This window comes from Pholis gunnellus, assembly GCF_910591455.1.
Source record: "Pholis gunnellus genome assembly, chromosome: 19".
Lineage (NCBI taxonomy): Eukaryota > Metazoa > Chordata > Actinopteri > Perciformes > Pholidae > Pholis > Pholis gunnellus.
This window is the reverse complement of record NC_136546.1, coordinates 11,807,591-11,835,524: the sequence shown is the minus strand read 5'-3', so window position 1 is coordinate 11,835,524 and position 27,934 is coordinate 11,807,591. Positions and strand designations below refer to the sequence as shown.

The 27,934-nt window shown below is 40.9% G+C and overlaps 1 protein-coding gene across 1 annotated transcript; it reads left to right on the top strand.

Moving 5' to 3' along the window:
• Positions 1-655: 655 nt before the first annotated feature.
• Positions 656-27,171, top strand: fndc1 (fibronectin type III domain containing 1; the record flags this gene model as incomplete). Its single annotated transcript, XM_079180697.1, has 22 exons — positions 656-662; positions 2,132-2,323; positions 3,653-3,721; positions 6,897-7,142; positions 7,357-7,455; positions 7,710-7,827; positions 7,945-8,132; positions 8,723-8,830; positions 9,202-9,390; positions 9,490-11,277; positions 11,459-11,574; positions 12,140-12,251; positions 12,424-12,777; positions 14,193-14,249; positions 15,236-15,373; positions 18,569-18,805; positions 21,472-21,580; positions 24,290-24,369; positions 24,643-24,672; positions 25,463-25,624; positions 25,712-25,834; positions 26,394-27,171. The coding sequence occupies 22 exons, from the start codon at positions 656-658 to the stop codon at positions 26,507-26,509; spliced, it is 4,638 nt and encodes a 1,545-aa protein (XP_079036823.1). The 3' UTR covers positions 26,510-27,171.
• Positions 27,172-27,934: the final 763 nt, after the last annotated feature.

Below are 27,934 nucleotides of genomic sequence, written 5' to 3'. Positions count from 1 at the left end.
TCCTTTCACCTCGGGGCTTACCTGCATATGCTACTTGTACCAAACTACACATGCACATACATGTGTGTCTGTCTGTCTGTCTGTCTGACTCTCTTTTTAACACTATTTTTTTATTTTTAAAAAAGACAATGACCCTCAGGCCCTGCCCTGATTCTTTACATACTTAATACTTTCCAATGTCTAACTCAAACACACTCTGTCCATCTTTTAATGTTATATTATTGCTCAAGTTTCCCATGGCAACACTCTGAAACCAAGCCTCCCTCCGTAAGATTATGATGTTACAACAGCTCAGTTGCTTAACTGCTTCCCAAACTGTTTATTCTTGGACGGCAATCATGCATCTGCTGTGCTCGAAGGAGTCTTGATTTAATCAGAAATATCTGTTTTGCCCTTGGATCATACATTTCCAGAGAGGCCAAATCACAGAATGATGTCTGGACAGAGGAGCAGAGCCCTTCCTACGTAATACATGTTCTTATTGGAAACAGGCTCGGAGTGATTGAAGTTTGTCCAGGCTTGTGTCTATGGAGTCTGCTGCTAACAGCTGATAAAATTGACCCCACTATAACCCGGCATTAATGAGGATATAATAAGGAGATATTGTGTTTGGTTTTGGGAAGCCCTCTCACACACCTTTATGCACTCTGGCACAATGCGATGTAAGTCTGTATCTCAGGGGCCGTGCTAACTGCAGTCAGCAGAAACAGCAAGGAGGCGATCTTTCCGCACTTGATAAAGAGAAAACAATGTAGGTCTCTGAAGAGCAGCGACCATCTGTAAGCTGCAGCACAGGAGGCCTGAGCGAGACAATTATTTCTAAAATTGAAAAATTAAAGCTGGGCACACACCTGCAGACAACAAGAATTAAAAGCAATAAAGTCATTTTGTGATGACGCTAAACTGAAACGGCTGCTATAAACATTTGGAGAGCATCGACAGACAGTCACAAAAGACCAGCTGTTTATGATGCGGCCAGACAACACTTACAATTATTTGTGACAGCGATAAATGACCAGCTTGCCAATAAACCCTGAACTACATGATCACAAGTATCTGCTCTTCCCCTCAGCTGTTTGGAGCACTTAAGTATTATTAATTTCATCCTTTTTGGTCCAAAACAATACCTTCAACGCTCTCATTAGCACCTTTTCAGCTGCTATTTTCAGCAAAAAAAAGCTCTGATAAACCGACCGTACGCTACCTGCCCAGCACAAAAAAAGCTAACAGGAACATAAATTAGCAGTTTGCTTTTAGACGTAATGTTATGTTTAGCTGGAACAGAAATGTTTCCCCCAGGAGTCAGTGGAGACCAAGAAAGCAGAGCTAAATGAAGGCAAATATTGGATTTACTTCCATCAGGAGGACAGAAAAAAGGCTCTAAATGATTGCCAATATTACCCGTATTTGCCATTATATATGTTAATAGACAACGATTTTCTAACATGCTGCCGTAAATTAAACATGAACTATAAAATCTGTCTTGTACTGGCTGATTGGCATCGACCAATCAGATTCATGCTGATGTACAGTCAATATTATCTGTCACTTAATCATGGTTACTGTTACACCAACACTATTTGCTGCCGCAGCTCCCTGCACCACCCTAACCTCGTTCTTGTGCTATTAATTAATGCTATTAATTAGATCTCCCAGCAGAATCATTATAACACCGTCTCTAATTGTATAACCATCTGCTAAAAATGATCAATTCTTTGACTTTGAAGAGAGCAAGACAATGAAATTCACATACATTAATAATGGGTATTATGTGGGTCAGGGTTGTAAACAAGTATTAAGCACTTTTCTTACTATGTGTTGAGTTTTATTTATTTTAATATATTTATTTAACCATCAAAATAGTTTGTATTTTTCAGGGCCGCTTTACATGTAAGTTTCTGCTTCATCAGAATCAGAGTTACTTTAAATGCCAAGTATAATGACTACATAGGAAATTGTAATGGTGGCATGAAAGAAGAGGTTTATTATAGCTTACTGAGCTTGAACATAAAACCACCTGCTGCTACAATGTGTTGGGGCTGCAAGCCTTTACGATAAGGGATAAAGACGGAGGACTGGTAAAATAAACTTTCTACAGGCTCAATATATCCTGACGTCATTTGTTTTGCAGCAGAGAAGCCCCTGCGGTCACAAAATGGGAAACAGACATCTGTGGATAAGGGCCTGAGGGAGAGGTGGGAGCCTTCAATTCATCTAGATGGAAGACCTGTGGACCGCTTCGTCATCAGCTCCAACAAACCCACGAGGACTCACCGCTTCACTAAAGGAAAGGACAGTCGCTCGCATCTACTGGAGGATGTAGGTAAGGCAGAAACATAGAGAAAGTTAAAAAGACAGGGTGAGAGCAAGGCAACGATGAGAGACAAGGATGAGAGACAAGGATGAGAGACAAGCTGATGACTATGATGTCGTACTGCAAACCCAAAAAGTAATTAAGAGGAAAACAAATGCTTGGAGAGCAAGAAAATGAGGTTTGGCTTAAACTATGGAGTAATTGTTCAGAATAGTTCTGCACTTTCTCAAGACAAGTGCCAAGACTAAGGGGGGGGATGAGCAAAGCTGTGTACAAGGCAGAGATGCCGGGAGGTAAAGAGTACGCACACGCACGCATGTGCATATTGATTTTTATTACAGGATTACATCATCATTGGATGTGTTGTCATCCAAATTTGCCAGACAGAAAGAAAGAGCACTTGGGGGTGGTGGTGTGCGTGATGGGCGATCGTCATTCCGGCTCTGCAGACAGCGGTTATTTTAAGCTTAAGAAGGACATTATTTTTAGGTCTTAACAGCTCCTTTATTCCTAATCCTGCCTTGTAAAACAGTTGTTTCTATACAGTTTGCAGTGTTGACACAGTCTAGCCTGCATTTGTCATTATTCCATTTTCCTCTGTCCTTGGCATCTTAAAGCCATACTTCATCAGCAGCTCAGAGCAGTCTGCAGTCAACCCTTCTTTTCCACATCCAAACCCAGCTCAGCTCCTTTAAACCAATCCCCTCTGTTGTGGTCACTCGCTGTGTGCTTCGACATGAGTATGTTTGGTGGTGATTGTGGTAGAGGATAGGGTGGAAGTGTTGACTCATGCATTGTCTTGTACGGTCAAATAAGCATCTTGATACTTTTGTGTTTATGTGAGAGTGTGTGTGTGTGTGTGTGTTTGTGTGCTGTGGCGGCCTTGTGGTCTCTCCATCTTTGGCGCAGTTTTGCCATAATGCTCTTGCGACCGAGCAGCAGCGTCTCTGTGTTGCCTTTCCAGAAATTCCTTGCAGATCGAATGTTGTTCCCTCAGCAGCTTGAGAGCAGCATCAGTATTCATAAATAACACCATGCTGTTTTGCCTCCATATCATTAATGTGACTGGCCATCCGCCGTTACAGTAAAACAACAAAATGGAGAGATGACTTACCAGGAACAACAAACTTTTCTCACTGATAAGGGTGAAAAAACTAATCACAAATATTTAAAGTTGACCACAAAAAATAAAAATAAAATGTTCACTTGAATACTTCTTCATCAGGTTGAAATTATTCTTTAAATCTGAGTTTCTTTTTAAATTTGTATAATGTACGGCTTGCTTACCAAGTTTCTATTGACAACATCATTTAACATTTTTTTTGTTTTATTTTTTAGACCCTGAATGGGTTAACCTGGATGGCTTCGCTGTGTTGGGCGGTGCACCTGTCAGGAACTCATCAGCAGGTAAACTTTGATCTCAAGCCCTCTTTACCAACATTACATTGGAGTGGTTTGTCTCAGTTAACAGCCGTACATTTTAAATGATGTAGTTAAATCCATTAAAAGTGGTTTGTTGATATGATCTGCTGTATAAAAGCAACCGCCGAATCTAATGGGATGATTATTCACAATGCAATGTCGTGGGGTTCACTTGTTCTATACACTCCCTTGCCAATGACTCATAAATACCCATCTATTGAGCTAGGTCCGTTTTTCTTGTTGGTGATCCAAATTTTACTTCTTACTTTACTTTTACTTCTTTTTTTTGCCTTTAGTATTGAAGGTAATTTTAATTATCACATAGTCATGGTCACTGCTTTCAAACAGACTGTAAAATGCAGAGAAATTAGTAGCAGACAAAATTGCTTGTACCCTGATTATCCATATAGTGAAGTGTAGGGTGTTCACATATTTTTGTGCACATGTGAACAGTCAATTCATTTAATTAATCAAGCAATAGAAAATTAACCACCAAGCAAGTTTTCAACTGTGGAAATTGTTTTAATTTGTTTCCGTTTTATATCGTTATAAATTGAATAACTTATAATAATAATAACTTGCGCTTTTTAGAGGAAATTAAAAAGTATTGTTATTGAAGTGAAACACACTAAATGAAGCTAAGCTGAACCTAAGCTTCATACTTGACATTTAGTCAATACAATATGATGTAATTTGTTTATTTCTGTGTGGTTTAATGGACATAGTAATTTGGACATATAACCATATGTCATGTAAACACTTACTAGTCTATCACAGGATGACACAAATAAACACTCGTGGTCGTACTGTTCCACATGGATAATTTAGTCTTGCACATGGACAATTAAGTCTCTCCAAACCACTTGAATTGGCAAATTTTTGGGCGGCGGTGGGGAAAATGGAGAAAACCCATCAGATTCCAAACTGAAAGCATCAGGACCAGCAATTGAACCCAGGACCTTCTTGCTGTGAGGCGACAGTGGTAACCACTGAACCACCGTGCCACTCTGGATTTTCAGTTATTTGTTATTTGTTTGAGGCAGAGCCGCTCTGGAGACACAGCTAATCATATTTGTTGAGTTTAACCTCAGTGAATGGAGCCAAAGACCCACTGTGTTTCTGGCAAAGAAATTCTAGAATAACGCCCAGTGAAAAGGAAAGGGCAAAAGAAGATAGCGTGTCATGAAGCCTTGCTAGCACATTAGCTTAAATTATCTAGCAAGCTACTGGCTAATGTTAATCCCTGTTAACGTTTATCGTCAGACTAGCAAATATATATATACATATGTATATATATATTCATGTATTATATATACGTATACATATACACACATACGTATATATATAGTCAGTGAACAACTTAAAACATTGCCATTGGTTTGCCAGTTAGCTAACTAACTGTCTTAGTCAGATGAGACTTATTCCTGCCTCCAATGACTTTCGGCCACTGCAAGTTGTTTGTAATAATTAAACTGTGGCTAAACTGAGCAATGTAACCAATCCCAGTAATTTATGTTTGCTTTTGAAGCTGGTGAAATGTCAAAGATGGTGGATAAAAACCTTGCTTTCTTCAGCTGTAAGCACACACATTCTTTAGCATCCGCCTGAACACACTGAGGTGGGTCTCCGGTATAGCAGTGGTATGTCTGTCTGTCTGAGGCCAGCCTCACAGCACCTCCGACCATCGAGCTTCCAGGAAAAGAATGAAAGGATTTGGCAAGTGTGAGCTCTGTGGAGTCAATGGTTTAGTGGTCTGCGGCATGGTCACCGGGGCCAAACTATGCACTGTGACAGCTTTCCAGAGAGAGAAAAAGAGGAAGAAGAAAATAAGGAAAAGGAGATTTAGGCTGATTAAAACCAAATGTTTTCTTATTTAAGTCAGCTAGTACAAGGAGAGACGGTCAAAGAGGCACAGTGGATATGAGAAAGAGGATTGGCCCATTGTATTGCTTTTACAGTGTTGCCTCAGTAGCAGTCAAACATGTCTTGAACTGATCATATAATAAACACAAAGTTTGCAAGTTTCAAGTACCTGAATCTTGAGTTCCTAAAATCTTGAGTTCCTAAATTTATTTCCAGGTCATTTTAAAATGATTGGAAAAAAATTGCAGACTGGAAATACACAATTGAATTTTAAGAAATTAAGATTTAAAAGCAAGCAAGCATGCAAGCAAAACATTACAGTATGTCTATGTGATTTGTAGTAAATGAAATAAAACTGGCAACAAGAATGGCTTGATCCTGTTAAGTTGAAGTTGAAGTTTAACTGGCCCCCAAAATGAAGGTAAATTGAATTAACTAAGGTTAAATCCACATCTTCACATCCTCTTTGTGTCATGTTTGTATCCCCCACATACACGGTGTTGTGGTGGAAGTCCACCAACACTAAAACTCCACCTCTCTCCCTTTTTAAGCCATAGCTGAAGAAAACTTTTTGGGTGTGGTGGCCTATGTTGGAAAACTTTTCACAGTTGGCCCACCCTACCTGTTTGTTCTCTTTCTTTCTGTCTGGCAAAGGAAAAACACATCAAAGCATTTTTGTCCTTATAACCATTTAGAATTTTGTCAAATCCATTTTCTTACATGAGCTGACCTAGCAGTACTTACCGAGGCTGTGCATGCAGCTATTCTGGTGGGAAACTGGGCAGATCCTTCTCATCTGACAGTGATTATGAGAAACAGATGAATGAGGGATGGAGGGAGGAGAGGAAAGAAAGAAGACTTTTTATTGTTTTATGCCAATGCTATCGCTCAACACTGCAGCCAGATGAGGGAGATTGTCTGGCTGTCTGAGTCAATGTCCGAGTCGTTATTCAAGATGGAGTCACTAATAGGGTGGAATTTAAGCAGGAAGCAGGACAAGTTGGAGCAGATAACAGGGGACATGGTGCAGTTCTGCGGCATGTCTCTTGTGTGACAACTGGGCATGTAAACTGACACTGTTGGATGAAAGTGAAATGTAATTATGTGTTTATCGCTTTGCGGATGTGTCTTGAGTGGAGCAATTATATTCAATGAATTTTTCCATGGCAGTTAGTTTCAACAAGACCCCAAAGACAAATCCAGCACAGAACAGATTATGATTGAAATACGGGGTCATAAAGGTAACATGAACTCTGGTGCCCTCTGACTTTTGCCCTCCATTATCGTCCACCAACAGGTCAAGCCAGGGCTCCACAAACTGCTGCCAGAAATCAGCTTCCATTACAGCGGGCCACCAGGGTGAACAGAACAACCCACCCATTGAAAGTGTCAAATACCAGGACACACAGGAGGGCCCCTCAGTCTTCCTCAGGTCCCAGGCAGCCTGAGAGAGCTTTGCCAGGAGCTCCCCCGCTGGAAAGGAGACGCCAACACCACACCAAGCCTCAATCTGACCAGAGAAACCGAAACACACCAAAACTAAGTAAGAGGACTCACAGTCTACACCCTTAACCACCAGATTGAAGAGCAAAGCTTTCAGTTCAAGTAAAATATGAGGCTGAAAAAGACCGGCAGATTCCAAACTACATTTTGCAGATGTTGTCATTACATTTTCTATGAAAATTAGCTAAATGTATAAATCTTTAGTGTCCATAGTGTAAACCCTGGCCGTGCCTGGTATCCCTTTCTATTCATAGCATCTGAGTCCGTTCATGTGGTGTCACTGCAGGCACAGAAAGCCCCGGGCCAGAGAGCAGCCGCCAACAGAGCAATCGCAACCAAAACAACTACACCAGGTACTTGCCGGTTTACAGAGAATCACTGCATTCCTCTACACATGTATCTGTCTTATTTGCATTATAAATATCTCAAAATACCTCATCAATATCTATGTAGGTGCATGATTTTTGTTTGTCACATTGGCATAAATGTGAGAACCACAGGCCGTCCAATAACCAAATTTAATGACCTTAGGGGTGATTTTAATATTGGTTTGGAGCTAGACATTTTTTTCTTTACGTCTTTCTGTGTGTCTATGTCTGTTGTCCAGAGCCACCGGAGTACGAGGCCCAGGACATCACTGTCAGGGTCATGTCTCCTCAGTCAGTCCTCATGTCCTGGCTTGATCCTGCTGTTGAGATGGGAAAGGTCGGCCCTGGGGTAATCAGGTGGGAATCTGTTGACGTGTGTGTGAAAGAAAGTGAATTCATAAAAAAGATTGACTGAGTAAGAGAGAGCACTTGACCTTCCACTGGAGTAAAACATACTTTTTTTTCTTCACCCAGATCCTACACAATTAAGTACAGGGAGAAGGGCGAGTCAGCACGCTGGGAGTACAAGGACAGCAACCAGAGGAGGATGATGATAGACACCCTGTCTGCTGACGGCATGTATGAGTTTTCTGTCCGAATCTCTCAGGGAGAAAATCACGGAAAGTGGAGCGTCTCTGTCTTTCAAAGGACCCCTGAGTCAGGTACGCACATGCAGCCACTGCCTGCCGAGAACTGCTTATAGAATATCATTTTGTAGGTCAACTTAGGAAAAGTGAAGAGTTGTGAGTCAAGAGGAAAAGCTATAGAAAGCCAAAGCCCAGCATTTTCCCTAGAATATAAAAAGAGAATTAATTATTGTGGAAAAAATTGAAATGTTGCAAAACTCTGTCAGTTAGCTCTTGTCTACTTATGTCCTCAATGCCACACTTCATCGCGTTCAATGCCTATTTGATATTTGATTCCAGCTTTGGCTGCAGCTCTGTCATGATTGCAGCTTTTAAACATGTCATAGCAGATCCTGAGCTGCGGTTCATTGGAATGTCAGCATTTACTGCTTGGCAGCTTAGATATCAATCTGTAGTTCCATTCATAATCTCAAAGGAAGGTTTCCTCCCAACGTATGGCAACAGTACTTCTCTCAGTTGAAGCCTCCTGGCACACGCTCACTGTTTTTACATTCTTTAATCAGCAATTTCCTCACCCTATTCCCTCTATTCTGCTTCTGGTTTCTGTCCTGCTGCTCCTCCTTTCACTGCTGTCTTCACATTCACTTGTTTTCCTCACTTGCTAGCACCATCTGGGCCACCAGAGAACTTTGAGGTCAAGCCACTACGTGGAAAAGGAACTGCTGTCATAGCAACATGGGATCCACCTGAAGAACCCAATGGGAGGATAAGAGGTTAGGCCGGGAAGAATAAGTTAATTCACTTTTGCAATGACATAACTATAAATATATCCTTGATATTTATTTTTTGCCGTGATAGTGCCCCCAAAATTAAAGTTTGCCAGTGGTCATAAATATTTGGTTCCCACGGACAATGTTGGTACTGTAATTGATTGGCACATGCAATAATGTAAATACTAAATACTAAACATCTGGGTAATGTACAGTAAGCTGAGGTCACATGATTACTTGATGCGTACCCATTGTTATATGGGTTTGTTGGGAAAAGGGCAACAATTTTTGTATGCTTTTGAATTTAAGTTTTTTTCCTGAATGGTCACACTACCTCTCTTCACAACAGTAATGTATGCTCTACCTACACACAGAGTACATCCTGTCTTATGCTCCTGCTATGAAGCCATTTGGAATGAAAAGTGTGACGTACCGTGCCAGCAGCAGCACAGCCACCGTAGATGGTCTCACACCGGGAGATCGGTACATCTTCAAGATTAGAGCCACCAACAGGAGGGGTCAGGGACCACAGAGCAAGATCCTCAGTGTTGTCATGCCAGGATGTAAGCCCATTTCACTATAAACAGTATGTGTGGGCCTGTAGCCCTATGCTTCAAAATGTGATTAATCCTGTATTCATGACAATTTTTGTCTACTGTCAGCCAGCAGCGCTGCCTCGTCGTTCTCAAAAACCAAGGACAGCCACAGGACTATCCACACTCCTTCCAAACAGGATACCGACCATGATGAACCTGACCTCCAGTCAAGAAAGGTGACAGAAGAACCAAACACACCCCCTCAGCCACGCTCTGGTGCACCTGTCAATAGGCGTGTACGCCCAGTTTCCCAGTCACACTCCAATCACGGCTCAGTCAGGAACACAGTGAACAGAGGGTCATCCAGAGGAAGAGCTCAAGATAGAGAGGATGAGGAGGAAGAAGAAGAGAATATATACACAACGGCATCTCCAGTAGAAGAGACGACAACCATGGAGGTTGTACCGGAGACAAAAGAACCGGACAATGATGTTTCCCCTGAATTTGAAGATGAAGCGGGATATGATGAAGGGCCTCTGACTACTGAGCGCCCCAGCCTCAAGGTTTCGACTCTCTCCCCAATTAAACCCCATCCCAATCCTCTGCCCAGGAGGCCCATTCAGGTCAGGGTCCATCAAAAGCCAGGATCCAAAGCTGCTTCCTCATCTTCTGTCACCTCCCCCATTTCAAAGGAGACTAATTCACAGCAGACAGAGGCTACATCTGTTGGAAGAGGTTCGGTTTCAGCGGGGCGCACCAAGGGGCCTAGATATGGTTACAGTCGAAGACCTGGATATGTGTTTAGAGGGAATTCAACTCGAATGCTGAATGGTTACAAACCTGCCGTTACCTCACAGTTGAATTTACCAAGCAGAACTCCAAACCAATCAACTTCAAACACACATAGCTCAGCAACATCACAGTCCACTTTACCAGACAGGACATCACCTGAGCGAGATACAACACACATGGAGGGAAATTATGACCGCAATAACAAAGACACAGACGCAGAAGTAATCAAAGTTGAAGAGCCTACTTCAAACTCTAAACCACAACCCACAGAGGAGGAGAGAGGGGAGGAGAGCAGTAATGAAAAACCTGTGGTTTCTCGTACCAGAATTAGAGCTTCATCGAGAGCTTCATCACCCAGGCAGGATGGTAGGACCTCCTTGACCAGGACATCATCCTCCATGGGGGCTGGTAGACCTGTCTTGAGGGGGACACCCACTAGGGTGTCAGGGGCCTCAGGTGCTGCAGGTGTATCCACGGTACAGGAAACTAGTGACGATCTGAGGACTCATGATTCATTAAAGAATGGGGTGGGTTCAGTAAAGCCTTCTTTGACCAATATAAATACAGTCTCTAGTGTTGCTATAAACCCAACTACCTCAAATGAGCCAGTCCCTAGAGAAACCTCTAATAACAATAAAAATGATCATAATGAGGATTATCTCGATGAAAAGAGTAGAGAAATCAGTGGAAAAAATGATAAAGTTGCTATAAATTCAGCTGACCCTAACAGACATGTAGAGGACAATGACAGTGTGGATACAAGGGAAACGTTTTCCAGGACAAGACCTGGATCACCGTCTGGAGGCACTTATCGTCGTGCTGGTAGGGTACACTCTCGGCTTCCCATGAGACCACAACCAGCACAGAGGATGGGTTCTTCAACGTCCGGCTCCTCCTCATCATCATCTGACTCTTCTTCTTCAAATTTGCCACGGCCAGTTTTGACCTCAGATCGTGATGTTGGTAGTGGTACTACTGTGACAAAGACAGGGGGATTAATTGGAGGCAACTCCCAGTCTACATCGTCATCCTCAGCATCTTCATCATCATCCAGGGGCCAGGGAGGTAGGCCTCGCAATCCCATTGCCAGAGGGAAACCAACTAATGGAGGACAACAAAATGGTAAAGTGCATGTGATTTAAAGTTGCTGCCAGTGCCACTGCCTGCTACTGTATTACTCAAAAGGTGCAAGGATTTGCTTGGGCAAAAAGATAACTGAGCAATCATTTGTAGATGTTATGGTACAATAATCAGTTAATTATTTAGCAACAAAATAACTTTTCTTGAATCGTATAATTGTTAGGTAAAAATGGACGACCAAACCTGACAGCAACAAATGATAAAGATTCCTCTTCCTCTCGTGGAACCAGCAAGGCCGTTGGTCAAAAGTTTATCACAGGACCTGATGGAACCAAATGGGTAACTATGTTTAATGGTTTAGGGATTGTAACAATAGATGTAAGATGCATATGGTTCTGGAGTATTTTCTTCTGGAGTAGCATGAAATACTGATTTAATTTATCATTTTAAGGAACAGTTCAACATTTTGGGAAATGCACTTGTTCAGTATTTTGCCGAGTTTGATTTAAAGAGTGCCACTCTAATATCTGTGCAGTAAATATGAAGCTACATCCATCAGATGATTAGCTTAGCTTAGCATAAGGACTGGAAATGGGGAAACAGCAGGCATGGATCTGTCAAAGGATAGTCTCCCCTGGTAGACAGAGGCTGTTTCCAGTTTTTTGTGCTGAGATAGTTTTTTGGCTGCTGGTCTACTCATCTAACGAAACCAAAACGTTGAACTAATGTCTTTAAAATGTCACAGATCTATATTTCCCATTGTAATGGTTGACTGAATCTGTTTATACTAAATAGCGAACTTCTGTGAACTTCACTAAATTTCACAGTCAGGATGAGGCAGTTATTACAATTGTATCTATATGAATTGCTGTATAGATTTGGCAAACGTTTTTTTTCTCTCCAGGTAGTAGACTTGGAACAGGGGGTTCTTATGAACCAGGATGGTCAAGTTCTCCAGGACTCCCAGGGCAGGCCTAAGAGAGTGGTGATTGGAGAAGACGGACGCACAATTTTTGGTGATAAGCTTCTGTCAATCTTGCACGACATTTAAACAAACAGTATACAGCTTGAATATATGAAAACAAATAGCTTGAATCGTTCTCATTATTCGCTTACTGTTAACAACAAAAGTAAGCTGCAAGAATACATTTTATGTTGACCCAACTCTTTGCTTCTCCACTCCACCAGACCACATGGGTAGTCCTCTGTTAAACCAGGAAGGTATAGCTCTGTTTGGCCACGGCCGAGAAAGCCTGCCTGTGGTCAATCCCAAAGACAAGGTCCTCATGGTTGGAGGGAAACCTGTACTTGGCTTGGACCTTCCTCACCTCAGAACCACCACCACTAGGGCTCCTACCACCACCACCACCACCACCAGGGCTCCTACAACCACACCTGAACCCACCACCACTGACTGGATCGTAGAGGAGTCTACCACTACACCGGCATTCCCAACCTGTCCACCTGGAACCTTCTCCAAAACAGATGAATACGGGTATGCAGCACTGGATGCAAAAGGAATATTGGACTGTTATCCAGAAGGTGAGACTTTGAGAAAGACATGCCTGAAAGTCATTATAATGCACTGCAGACAGCATTTTAAAAGATTATTCTAGAAAGAGATTCATGCTAAAGGAATGAAACAAAATACGGCAGTGCCCCAACTTGCAACATAGCTTAGTAAATAGATTTTCCACATAACTGAATTCAAGTTCAGTGAATCATTTTAGAGCCAGAATAGTGACTTCACTAAATTGTTTGGTTGTATTGTTTGTCATATCCATCCAGGCCAAGGCCATGAGTGTTTCCTGTCTGTGCCTACAGAGTCCTATAACTTTACAACTGTGTGTGCCTTAACTGTGGACAGTGTGTGTGTGCGTGTGTGTGTGTGTGTGTGTGTGTGTGTGTGTGTGTGCAGGTGTGTGTGTGTGTGTGTGTGTGTGTGTGTGTGTGTGTGTGTGTGTGTGTGTGTGTGTGTGTGTGTGTGTGTGTGTGTGTTTCTGTGTGTGTAGATGTGACACCACAGAAACCACATCCAAGACTCCACATCTGGTGGCTCAATGTGGTCAGAGTACTGCTGGTTTAAACATACTACGAGCTGTCAGTTGCACATTGCCATTTGTGTTATTGTACAAAGACAATGAATGAAATGTACTTAAAACACATGCATGGACACACGAACCATGGGTTTTAAAGTTATTACACTACACATGGTGGAACATTTGAAAATATCTGAACTGAACCAAGCCTGTAATGTCAGAATTTTAGATTTGCAAAAAAGCAAAAACACTCAAAAGTATTTAAAACATAAAAGCACCCCATACATACACCAAAACAAATCTCACTATGTGAGCACAGAGCTTCCATTGTTATTTGTGTTTCATTATGAACTTAATAGAATTTGTAAATGTACAAATTATAACCCATAATCCATATTAGTTTTAGGTTTTGAATTATAAACAGAAAAGAAGTGAAGCTGCAGCTATAGTGAGGAACTGGATGTTGACATTTTAAGGAAGTATTTGGTTTGGGACTAACACACAAGAAAATCTTGCCAAGCAATACATAGATTTCTAGTGTGTGGATCCTGCAAGCACTGTTTTCTATTTGAGAAAGAAACTAAGTTATGATGATTTATATCTGCAGTGTAGTTTCTGGGATATTCTTCTTGTTTGTTGTTGTTATAACAAATGATAAAATCCGAAAAATGCTTATTATACTGCAAACTGATACAGCTGAAGTCTAAAATAACTCATCACACAATTAAGTTCACTGAAATCTAGCCAGAGTTACATTAGTGTCAACATGTGTATTAGTGATTGTACCTACAGCATGTATTCAAGTAGGTTTGTCTATATGGAAGCTTGGGTGTACATGTCAATGTATGTATGCTAGCTCAGAAATATATACATGGTCATGTGAGATTGATGCAACAGCTTGTTCTACTTCTCTGACAGAGGAATCCTCAGGAATGGAAATGGACTACATGCCTGATGCTTTAGTTCTTAAGAAAGGTATTGGCTGAGTTTGGCTTCGGACCGTCTTACCGCTACTGGGCTTAACTACACTACATGCTCATTGTTTGTTGACTGTTTACTGCACTGTTTGTTTGTTGTCTGTTTATGTGTCATCCTGTCTCTTCCTCTTTGCCTTGCCAGTGGTCTTCACTTTGTTTCTCTGCTTGTATGTTTGTTTGGCCTGGTCTCGGTTCACAGCTGGGGTTTTTGGATATTTTTCCATTATGGTCTGCTTTTAATCACATTTATTCCAAAAACTAGACCATGTGAACTGCATTACTAAGCTGAAGAGAATGCCCTGGCTTATGTTCGAATGCAATGTATTTGCTGTTGTTAATGTTGCTTTGTAATGTGATAGATGAACCTCAGCTTCAGCTGAACACCAGCTGAGTGGAAAACTGCAGCATTTGGTTGATGTGAGCCATTGTTCTAATTTCCCTACATGTGTTAGGATCTATCAATGATTATGTTGCATGTGAGCAGCATTTGATATTTGCTTTCTTTTGGGGGTTTTGCTCGAGAAGACACCTTGAGCATTACAATATTTTCTTAGCGTTTCCCTGCCATGGCTCAAAGCTGGTTGCATGTGTGTGGACCATGATGTAATGCCAAGGCCCACTGATGCGGCACAGGGGGAAAAAACAGCGATGAAAGCAGAAGAAACTAATTGGATATCCCCCATTTGTCCGTCTTGGAGACTTGTGAAATGGCCGTTGTCGTCAAGCCCCCCTCATATGGAAAATATGGGCAGCAAATCATTACATAGGAATACATCTTTGGGTGTTCGGGGGAGAAGGGGTTATTTCAAAGTGAGCTCACACATCTGCACACAGTTCATTAAATCTATTTGACACTCTTATTCCACAGATCATGGTGCCAATTACAAAGGATTAATGAAACACAGCAGCATGCTATAGAATTTGGATGTAGATAATATAAATGTATTTGAATCAAAAGCTCACTGACACATGTGTTGTTGCTAGATGAGCTTTTTATCCACACCACCTTGCCCCCAACAACCACCACCACGACAGAGATCCCGACTCCAGAGCCAGACACCAGACCGTCCAACCATGGTCCATCATCGGAGTTTGACCTCAGTGGGAAGAAGCGATTCACAGGTACTCAAAGACTGAAATGAGTGTGTGTCAATCAACAAGGGTATTCTCATGTATATTTGCTCTCTCTCTCCCCTCTTTCACTGTTTCGTGCACAACTAAATGTAATCTCTTTCAGAGTTTAACCTTAAGGTTGTTGTGCGGCTTATACATTAAATTTCAGGTTTAATATCACATTTCTATCTTTTTTTAAAGGGAACTTAACACCCTCAGACAGATATACAGTAAGTCATACTTTCACCTAATGTGTGAAGAATATCCTTCATCTAAAGGAGCAAGATTGTACAGTTTGAGTAAGCTTTGAGTATGCGTGTAGCTTCAAATCCAGATTTTAGATTTAAGAAGGAACCTAACCCCCTCTAATATAAAGTAAGTTATACTTTGACCTGATGTATGACAAACCATCCTCTCCCAGAAACCAGGAGCATATACAAATAAATATATATATTTATTTATTTATTTGTGCCAATGAGTTTTGACTCATAATGCCAGAGAAAGGCACATATTATCTTTACCAGACAGAACAATAAATTGCATACGTCTCTTGCTAAGAAAGTCATAGAGCATGATTAATAATATATGCTCGCTTCTGAGTATTACGCAGTTGTTTTTTTGTCCCCATTTGTGAGTGTGAGTGTGTGTGATAATTGTCTCGTTTGCTGTAATGATAGGTTGATGACAGTTCTGTTTTTTTTCGTGGGGTAGTAATACATTTGGACCTTTAACTTGGCTTTCTCAGCAATACCTGATAAATATATGACCCTCTTACTTTACAGTAACCATCGGCCCAAAATAAGAAAAAAATCTTAGATCTAACTTATTATTTCCTCTTCCATATCATAATGTAGATCATTGCAGCTAAGCAATCAACCACTGATTTATACATCCATATATAACTTAATGGAAACGGGTAATAAGCGTATCTTGAATATTTGATTCAAATTGGTTCCATCCATCTGTAATTAGATCAAAATACCAAAGTTCCCTGAGGACACACTGTTCAGATTCTCCAGACGTGATCTCAGTAAACTTCGGCCCCCTGCTTTCTTTTTACTGTTCCTACGTGGTTACATTGGCCTCTCATACCATATCACCTCATCTGGTTGCACAAACAGTCCACATTATTCTCATGACAGAAAGAAAGACAGCATCTACTCGATTCCAACCTTAAAAAAAAGACATAATGTCAGAGGTCCTTTCAATAGTGCTATGTTTAATGGCTGCACTTTTTGTTGTGTTTCAGCTGTTGAAATAACAATTGTAAAGATACTGCAATGGTTGCAGTATCTTGCAGTGCAACCACAGACTTTAATAGTACATATTTAGACAAATACCAGTAAGCACTCACTATATAGCTTTGGAAGTTTATCGACGCAGTAAAAACCAAGATATAATGGCTTTTGGTCCTTAGGATTGGTCATGTTCCAGAAATGCTGGATCCTACCTACACTTCCCATAATGCAACTCAGGCCAAGATGCATGACAGATGACGCATCAATGATTTTTTTCAGACTCGACAAAGATCGTTCCAGAGCCATGGCAGACTTCACAAGCTGTGTAACACATCCCATAGCAAGTATTTGGACTTTGACATTAAAAATTGACGGAGTGTAAAGTAATGCACACATTCTGACCAATCAGAATCAGTGGTTATCATTCTGGATGCAAATGAGTGCCAAGCCTGTTACTAGTCAAACAAAGTGGATAAAACCTTTAGTAACGGCGTCACCATCATACATTGAAGGATTAGATGCAACTTGTTACTGTCACAGTTGTAAGGATCTTAGTGTGCAACCTTTTATATGGGTAGATGTATGGCTGTGTCTTTACCAGTGCAATGTCAGAGCTATCAGTATCATCTGCTCCAGATGCAACAGTGGGCCAATAACATGGCTTACTCTGGACACCATCTTTCTTGGTAAACAATGACTGCCTTGTGATTCCCTCACATAGAGCCATCTGAAAGCTGTTTTATAAAAAAAAAAGAAAAAGAGCAGTCGAAATCAAAAAAGTTAAGGGTGCTGAGCTCAGCACTGAGAGAAGCATTTGTTGGCTCATCCACTTTCATATGTATTAGTTTAATATAGTTTAAATTCACTTCAGCATTCTGCCAGTCGACTGACATGATTTGTATCACTCTCAATCACTCACTTATATGATTGTGCTGCTTGAGATAATAATTATTAGCAGTTGCATGAATCTGCTTTACAGTTAGATCCAGATGTGTGAACGTAGCCACAGTGGACTAGAAAATCAGTACCAGGATGTTTGGACAAATAAAATGCTATTTATGCCTTACTTGATTGATATTAGAATTGACATTATGTGAACTGTCCTGATGCTGTTTCCCAGTGTCATTTGATCCATGTCTGGCTCACACGCGACAGTTTTTGTCTGTGTTTTTGGATTTGGCTTTTAAACAAGCAGAATAAGACAGACAGAATGACAAATACACATCTGGATCTTCTGTGTGTATGAGCCTGCACTGATCCTTGACATGTGGATGCTGTTCAGAAATGCAGCCTTACAAGCACCTTGTGTATAGACAGACACATAAATCTGCTTACCTTGACGACAGATCATGTATTTCAGTGTATGAGTGCATAATACATAAGCCATATGATTGCGTAAACACATACAGTAGGAGCTTGTGAAAGCCTAGACCCATACAGCCTTCCAGACTGTGTGTTGTTGTGTGGATAGGCTACTGACATGTGTTACACTCTTGGCGTGTGCAAAGGGACAATCATCTGGGGAGGTAGAGCGACTCCAGGCTTCAGTGGCTCCCTTTAAATCACAGTCACACTAGGAAGAGTGGGATAACTGAAGTATTCACCGCTGTAAGTCCAGCTGGCTTTTTCCAGAGTTCTTTGAAAATGAACAAAAAAAGACAAAAGGCGCTGGGGAGGAAACAAAGGAAAGATTGTGGGTATTCACATGAGGCAGGTTCCCACCCAAATACTACGAACAAACCTCAAATTAGGCTGAATGGGACTGAAAATTTTAAATAGTATGACCTAGAAAAGTATTAACACCTTTTAAATTCTGTTACATACAAAAGTTAATGACATTAAAATCAACGATTTTAATAAATAATGCAAGATAAATATTGGTATTTATTATTACCATATATTGCCTATATGAAAAAATGATGTAGTTATAATAAATAACTTTCCATTTCATTTTTCTTGACATCAGCTCCCTATGTGAACTACATCCAGAAGGACCCGGCTTCTCCTTGCTCCTTGACGGAGGCTCTGGAGTATCTTCAGGTTGACGTCCTGGAAGACCTGATGAAGAAGGACAGCCTGGCAGCCAATCAGAATCAGCCTCCCAAAAACAAGCCTCATAACCTCACTGTGGTCGCCATGGAGGGCTGCCACTCATTTATCATCCTGGACTGGGGTCGCCCACTGAGGGGTGATATGGTGTCAGGTAGGAGATGTTTTGTCATAACTTAAAGTCCAGGTAAAGTAAATTCTAAGATGTGTTTCTAAACACATTATACATGTGGGCCGCTGCATTGGTGGGCCAGTGCACCGTCACAAAATCCATAAAGATTTTACCAGCCGTCTGGCCCTCTCTGTGTTCCTGTCATATGGGGTGCACATGAGAGCATGCTGCATGCGTGTTCCAGTTAAACTTGTGCTTTCGTCATAGTCTCCAGCGTAACCTATACTCCGCTGTTACTGTTTGCGGATGTTTATCAGTGGAGGAATTGTTTTGAGCGTTGCAACCCACATGAAATGACTTGTTTCACAATCAGAATTTAATCAATTCGGTCAGATAACATATTGAAAGTCTAGAAGAGCATCCCATTCAAGTTATTATAGGGCTTAACCGTAAGAGAGCTGTGGTTAACAACACATTTTTCTGTGATGTGACAAACTCATATTGATTTCCCCTTCATCTATACTTGAAAGTTGAACCATTTATGCTGAGAAATTATTGCAAGCACAGTACATTCTTGGTGTTTTTTTGTCGTCAAGAATGTATTAAGTTGTTAACTTTTATAGTTCTCTGCTGTGATTGCGCGCCAGTCATATGCCATTAAACCATTGTAAAAGAAGAGAGCTTTAATTGATAAAATTGTGAAGTAAATATGGCATTATTGTTTGTTTCATGGTATTTATTGGAGGAACGTTGCAGTAAACACGTACCTTTTGTCTGCCACTGGTATTTGGCTCCGTTTCATCAACCTTTCATGTTAACATGTTACCAACATCCCTCCTGAGTCAGATTTTAGCATCTTATTCCAGCAGTTTGTTGTGAATAAATCAGGAAACGGTCGCATTGAACACAGGGAATAGGGCTCTTAAGCTCCTGCAGAGTTTCTCAGGGAAAACCAAAATTCCTTTGACCTAAAAATAAGGAGGGGGGGGGGGGGGGGGGGGGGGGGGAGGTGTTCTGGGACAGAGCAGAGACTGAAGATAACAGCATAGCGTATGAGACGTGGTGGGCTATCAAAGGTAGCAGCCTGGCCAGCTACAGAGGCAGTACGTTTTCTTTGGCAGGAAAACACTAGCTCCTGGTCATGCTTTGGGCTGGTCTGTCCACAGATGTGTAAAACAGATAGTTGGTCTTTACCACCACTGCTGTTTTCTTCCCCACTTTCTTTCCATCTGCTCTCCCTGGTGTATCCTCTCTGCTCACACACACACACACACACACACACACACACACTATCTTGACGCTTTCTGCATAACTTTAATGCATTTTTGCACTTAATTTGTCTGGAAATTATTTGCGCCATCACTATTTTCTCCCATTTAAAATACATTAGATAAACTAATTTATTTATTTGAAGTGTCATGATGTGCGGTTGGTTTCTATGCTTTTATGTGTGATAAAACAGTTTCAGTCATACTAACTTTTACGTGAATGTAAGTATTGTGTATTGCAAAGATAAGCACTGTAAATACAGCTGAAATCATCTGCAGGTACAGTTCACACATGCACAATCACAAGGTGCTGTTTTAGTTATTAGGGCGTGTTTGCACAACCGTGTCTTACAGTAGGAGTTATGGGTCACAGCTTTCAAAACAAGTGGATGGAAACAGCTATTAGCAAGTGGACTCAAGAGACGAGGGACATTGGCATACTTTTTTTTTTTTAACCTAAACCCAACTTCTGGTTCCATTAACTCTGATGCATCGACGACCTTTTGCTTGAAGGTTTTGGGCGAGACGTGCTAATTATTCACTGAGTATAATTAGTGTTGCACTTGGCTCAAAGGTCCAACTCCTTTGGAAACACTTAACACGTGTACACCTAAAGCAGAGAAAGAAGAGTAGGCAAGAGTCTACATACTACTCTATGGAACCTCAGTTTAACAATGTAGAACGGTGAATGAATAAAAAACCAAAAGAAGAAAAACAAAGTAGCAAGTATTTCCCTCCTCTCCTGTCAGCGGCCAGCTGTGTTGGTATGGCTCCAGTAAAAATAAAAACTCAGACTCAAAAGTCCAATAGAAACAGTTTGATGTGCGGCAGAGCTGTTATCCACAGTTTTAAAGTCAGTGATTGACAGCTGCGTGACTTGAGGTTGCTTTCCGGATTCTAAAGGATTACTCTGAGAAGAAGAAAACACACTGCCAGGTTGGAGGAGAGTCAGCATGACTTGCCAGGGCAACCGTTTTTCTTTAGTTAAATGTATATGGCGGACCACCTACTCTCACAAAATAGTTGAAAGCATAAAATGAATGTTCATACTTAGGTCATGTGAGGCCAAGGTTGATCATGCAAAAGCGTTGCACAGGCTTTAGAGGTCCTGGGTTTGTTACATTTGGACAGAGCCAGAGTAGCTGTTTCCCCACTTGTGCTAAGCCAACCATACCATCCGCTGGCTTTAGCCTCATATTTACTTTATAGAGAGTGCTGTCGACTGTCTCATTGGTAAGTGTACGTGTAAGTGTCTAAGTCTCAAAATGTGAAAGTGTTCCGTTAATGGTGAACCTCAGGGTATTGTTTTGTTTCACATTAAAATTGATACAAACGTAAACAATGTCTTCCTAACTTATCGTCCGCAACAGTGATTTCTTTTTCAGTTTTTTTCTAACACCTAATAAGCGCTGCCCGTTTATTCTGTATTGTTCCCTGCAGGCTACATGGTCCACAGCGCTTCTTACGATGATGTCCTCAACAATAGGTGGTCCTCTAAAGCCTCCAGCGGGACCCACCTGGCTTTGGAGAATCTCAAACCAAACTCTAGGTAACACATAACCCACCCGGTGTGTGTTTATATCATTGTGTATGCATGGTTACAATGCTTAGAGGGCGGTTGATGTTAGCACGTACATCACGCTGTCATGTTCAATGATTCACAGTATCGTTTCACACATGGGAGTCATACAAAAAGGGATACTGAACTTAGAAACAAAGATATGCTTTGTTGTGAGCCCCCTTATCCTGACCTGCATGTAATATTTACGATGAGGTTGCTGCCTCGGGTGCAGGTGCTTGGCTGTGTGTTTATATCATTAAACTGTCATCACACAATGCACAGGACATGCATTCTGTCTGGATGTCTTGTATGTGACTTCATGTATGCATGTGTCTGTTGGTGTTATTCCATGTTTATATGGGAACATGTTTCCAATTGTGATATTGAACCGGACTGACACTGATCACAGCAGAGTATGAGTTGGATACTGATATAAGGTTTTGTAAAAACCCTCAGAGTGAAGTTAATCCGTTTGGCTCAATGGAAGCAGGTACAAAAACATTTGAATGTGACATGCTATAAAACTCTGTAGAGATCTTGGAAATTCAATTGAACATAAATACAGCACACACTATCTGACACTTCCACACAGTATACAGTCACCTGGGTCTGTTTCAATTATTAGAGCGTGTTTTCAAAACCCTGTTTTATGAGACACGGGTTACGGTTTTCAAAATAAATGCATGGAAACAGCGTTTAGCACTTGGGCCCATGAGAGGAAGGGAGAGTTGTTACTCCAAACCGCCCAAATTCTTGTTTCATTTATAGCTGTGCATTAAGCACCTTTCGCTTGCAAGTTGTGCATGTAAATGATGGTTTAAAATCCTCTAGCTTCTTTGCAAATGTACTGTTTTTTAGTCAACGTATGAAGCAAGTTATAAATTGTCTTCTAGTACTAGCTCAGAACTTGCAAGCTGTATGTCACTCAAGAATCTGGTGGAAAAACAGTTTCAGATGTGTGAGTTCATCAGGGATAGAAGTATCCTCTCACCCAGTGGAGGCACAAATTTGCTTGAGGTGTTATGATATGTGTCTCATCTTGGGCCTTAGAAAAGCAAACACCTGCTGCTGAACACAAACAGAGTTGTGTGCAATGGGTAAAGTTTTCCAAGAGTCTGCAAAGAGGGATTCCCTCCCTGGCAACCAGTTTGTATTCATGATAGTGTGTCTCGCGTGGTCATGGTTGATCCTGGGATGGCTTATGCGACAGTGTTGGTATTTCCTATGCTGCAGGCTCCTTCTGCCTGCTGAGCTGCACTAGGCCTCAGCGCACGTATGTAGATTCACATGTGGACAAATTGGATCCACAAGTTTTCCTGCTGATAAATGGAGTGAATTACAAATGACTTTGTTTTTAATGATTCCAGCTTGTGAGAGAATTTGCTGCGTTAGTAAAATTGATTCTCTTCTTTGTTGGTCACACAAAACAAGGCGTTTGATGTCATCAACGTTTGTTTTTGGTGTTTTATTGACCAAAAAGAATCCTTCAGTACATATTCACCAGATGAGGTCTCATCGATGATGAAGATAATCATTTAGTTGTTGCTGTATTCAGGTTTCTCTTGCGAAATCGATCTAAACCTCTGATTAAATATATACATAGCTAATTTGAAACATTGGTTCATGCTTGTTTTTGTGTGTCTTAGAACAGTTTTCATTGAATATCGACGAGCGTACAAGCTTGCTATAGTTTTTGTGGCTGAACTATCATATATTGTATACTGAGGAGCATATAATATGCCACATAGAGTTTCATCTGAAGCGAAGACAAAGATCGATGCTCTGAAGGAAGCTGAGAGCCCTCTGTATCGCACGTTTCAAATGGCTAGCTTGGCTCAATGTAGAATTTCGTGGTCCATTCTCTGTTTTTACATTATGACTCACGTTTTTTTTTACCTTCTCCAATTTCTTCTTTCATTACATCATCTCTCTGCAGCTGCCTGGCAGCCGTCTCTCTCTCTCTCTCTGGCGATATATATTTTGGTCACTGTTGTCACGTGGCTATGGTGATTGGATCCAGGCCTCGGGGCTGTACGTCCTGAAGGTTTTTTTCTAGGAATTGACTGACCGTGAACTTACTGTATGCGACCTTGCCAAGTGAAAGGGAGCACATATACTGCATTAATGAACACGCACTTGCCCAAACACACCAGCCAGCTACAGTGGAAACGTTTGCAAACTCTCTGTCACTGGTAGTTTTTAATCTGATAGGATTTAATTATTCCTCCACCACCCGGAGACTAAGTGAGCTCTCTGAATGAATGTCTCTTTTAAGGATTCTTCATCTCTTTCAACCTCCTGACATTTATTCATTTTCTTTCAGCATATATATATATATATATATATATATATTCCTATGCTTTACTTGTTCCATATCCCTCCTTTCTTCTGTCTTTCATTTGTATCTTCTATCTGTTAATCTCCACTTGTCTAGATGTCTCTTTTTCCCCTCAGCGCCTTTCCCTCCTTCTCCCTTCAACACAAGCCAAATAGCCATTTTATTGTGCTGCGCTCACTTTGGATTCGTACGAATAAAAAACAGACTACTCTTAAATCAGCCAGACTGAAGCATGCCCAGTCTTCTGCTATGGTCATTAACATTTTTCCCACTTTCACACAGTCACAACAACACAGGGAGAATTACACTTTAACTCTCTCATGTAAATCCTTATGTCGTGTTTTTTTTTATTTATTCAGGTACTACTTCAAAGTGCAGGCCAAGAATGTGTTTGGTTTGGGACCCGTCAGCAATACACTCACCTATGTCACCGAATCAGGTGTGTAACCTGTCAACGCCTGCAAAGATAACACTTAGAGATGCCTCATTGAGTAGAGTTCAACACGCACTCGAACTAGCTTTAGATCTTCCGCTGTACTGCAGCATACAACGACAATGTTATGGTGACATTCATTGTATTGCAATGCAAGATATCCTTGCAGTAAAAGCATAAAAGGGTATTTCATTCTCAGTATCAGGAGAATGCATTAAACCTGCAGTGCTGCCTGTTTGCTTTTCCTCCCTTGTGAAATGATCGCATTCTTTCTTTCAGACGATCCTCTTCTCATTGAAAGACCACCTGGTAAGTCCATACACCGACTGCACATCTCTAGTTTAAGGTCAACAAGCCATATCCTAGTGAGCAGTATTGTTACTTTGTATTGGTATACTTTGTAAAGTTTAATTTGTAATAGGATTTGGATATTGATATTTACTGCTAAATGTTATAGTGTGAGACATCTGTATTTTCTCCGTTTTTTTTATAACGTACACATAATCACTCAAACTGCATACAAAACAAAAAAACAAGACAAAACTCAACCAACTGCATAACCTCATCTGCTTCCCTCTCTGAATCTTCCTTAAAGACACATGAGATATGAAAATACATTAAGACAAGATATAAATGGAAGGATAATAGAAATTACAGTGCAGTGCAAGATATCAATAAATTATCCCAAATTTAAAAAAAAAAGTATATTGCCAAACAGAAAAGTTTTAAACCTTGATTTTAAAGAACTGAGAGTTGAAGCTAACCTGAAGTTTTCTCTAGAGTTTGTTTTAAATATGTTTAGTTTTGCCTCTGGAGACAGTGAACCAATGATCCCCAGACGATCTGAGATATGCATAATTTAGCTCTATGTATAAAACACCTTAGGACCTCGCCATCTAATATCTGACCATAAGAGTAACGACTGTTTTTGATTAAGTTTGATATACTGTTAAATATGATCTTCAATGTTCAGCTTTACAGACAAAAAATATTTTATTCTCTCTATCGTCTCATCCTCCTCAGTGTATTCATGATGTGTCTATTCATAGGATGCATATTCTTTGCCACAGCATGATGCATCTCCTCCTCTGCTCCTCAGGTGGAGAACCAATCTGGATTCCCTTTACCTTCAAGTATAACTCAGCCCACAGTAGCTGTAAGGGCAGCCAGTACGTCAAGCGGACATGGTACAGGAAGTTTGTGGGTGTGGTTTTGTGTAACTCTCTGCGATACAAGATCTTCATGGGAGATGGTCTTAGAGGTAACGTATGACATCACCTATATTTAAACCTGTTATGGTCAGTACTTTTCCGAATGATGTTACCCACTTCCCTTTTTCTATTGACAGAGCCCTTTTACAGTATAGGGGATACATTTGGCCAAGGAGAAGACCATTGCCAGTTTGTGGATTCCTACAGGGACGGAAGGACAGGTCCGGAGTACCTCTCAAATAGTCTGCCTTCAGCACAAGGTAAACAAGTTGCACATTTGTGGTCTTGATATTTAGAGCTAACCTTTTATGTTTCTTTTCCATGCAGTCTGGCTCTCTGGCTCCTTAGTGGACCAGATGCATTGATCGTATCTATGGAGAATACAGATGTATTGTATTGTTCAAATGAATACTTTTTAAAAAGGACCTTAAAGGGTTTAGCATGTGTTAGCCCAAATGTCACCTGCTTTTCATTACTGCAGACCATTTTCCTCATTATACCGTAACTTCTTAAATTAATGTCATAGCTTCCTGGCCATTATTTGTTTCAGGTCATATCAGTACACAATGTGAATATTTGAAACTTGAGCATCATTTGCTGGTAGTTGGCTTTATTTTTCTATCAAAGTCCCATTGGCCTAATAAGGTTAAGTAGTTATGAAAACCTTCTCTTGTTGCTGTGTTCGTTGTAATTGCTAACCGCCTCCCTTCCTCTACAAGTGCTCAATACGGATGATATCAAGACATGCTCACTCTTCTTTGCTCTCGATACATTTCTGTAAATGGCTATGAACAGCATTATCATTTATTTCTCTTGCAGGATTTTATCGCGCCTACAGACAGGAGCCGGTTTCATTTGGAGTTATTGGTCGACGCACACCCCATCCATTCGTGGGCTGGTATGAATGCGGGGTGCCCATCCCCGGGAAGTGGTAAAACAGGAGGAGTAGGAGACATTGTTACCATGGGCTTCTGTATCCTGCCGCAGGCTCTTACCGTCTCTGGTCCTGCCAAAAGTAAAAACAGACTTTTGCCTTCCACAATGAAATGACACCACTACGAATTCATAACAGCATCACAGAAAGAGAATATAGTACTTTTTAAACAACTCAATGTATATCATTACAATGCACTTTTTTATATAAAGCAGTCTGTATATGAGGGGAAAAAATAAGCATGTGTGCTTTTGCTTAGTGTAACTCTAGCCTTAAAGTGTCCTTGTACTATTTCCAACTATCCTAAAGACAGGTCCTCACCCAGTGTTATTTATCTCATCAATAATGCACTCGCACAGTCAAACCAGTGACATTGGACCAAAGCACAAGCTGCAAAGCAAACTGTAAGAATGGGCACTTAAGGTGTGTATCGGTCTGTTAATTTTCAATCGTGAGATTTGTATTTCATAATGTAATGGCTTCTGACAGCTACTTTTTGTTTTGTTTATTTGTGTTCTTAAACCATCATACTGTTTTTTACATCCTTTTTGAATTCACCAGAATTCATTAAAAGTTACTGTGTAAGTTTTGTATGTATACAGACAAAGAATAAAAGACCAAATATTTGCTCAGGAATTGTGAGAGACTGAATAAACGGTTATGGAAACCACAGCAATCCAAAAACATGAATCATATCGTATTCTCCTGCTGACACATTCTTTTCTCGTAAAAGCTTCCAAACATGAACCAGATCTCCTTAATCAACCTAATGAAAGATTTGAGTAACAGAGAAAGTTTGGTCGAGCCAGCTGGAACAGCATTCGTTAAAATCTGATGAAATGTCATAAACAACATATTGTTGACATCTTGTAGACAGAATCAGGTGAGGGGGAAAGAGAGAATACCGGTTTAGGGGCGTATTAACACACTGCCCCATAAATATCCAAATAGTTCTTTTAATGCATACCTTTTGTACCGTGATAAGATTTACCTTGAAGTCAGTGGTGGAACAGATTCAATTTACTCAAGTACTGTCCTTCAAATTACTGTGACAAACCTTTAACTGGTTGTGAAACAGTCTCAGTTACTGATGCCTCTATATGACCTACATAAGTAAACAAGAAGAAATCAGCGAGAAGATTGGCTATTTTTATATATTTATTCTCATTGTTGGTCATCTGCGCCACCAGGTCGGATTCGGCACAAAATCAGACAAAATCAAGCACGTTCACCAGAAACTCTTTCAGCTCAGACTCCAGCAGGGTCAGACCCAGATCCGATATGCTGCTGCCTTCAACCTGCAGTCGAAAGCTTTTGTGGGAGGAGGAGAGCTCAGCGCCTGGCATTATCGTCCCCTTCTTCGGCTAGGGATGGAGCTTTGCCTCGCTATTCCGTCGGTCCCCGCTGGGAGCCAACACTGACACCA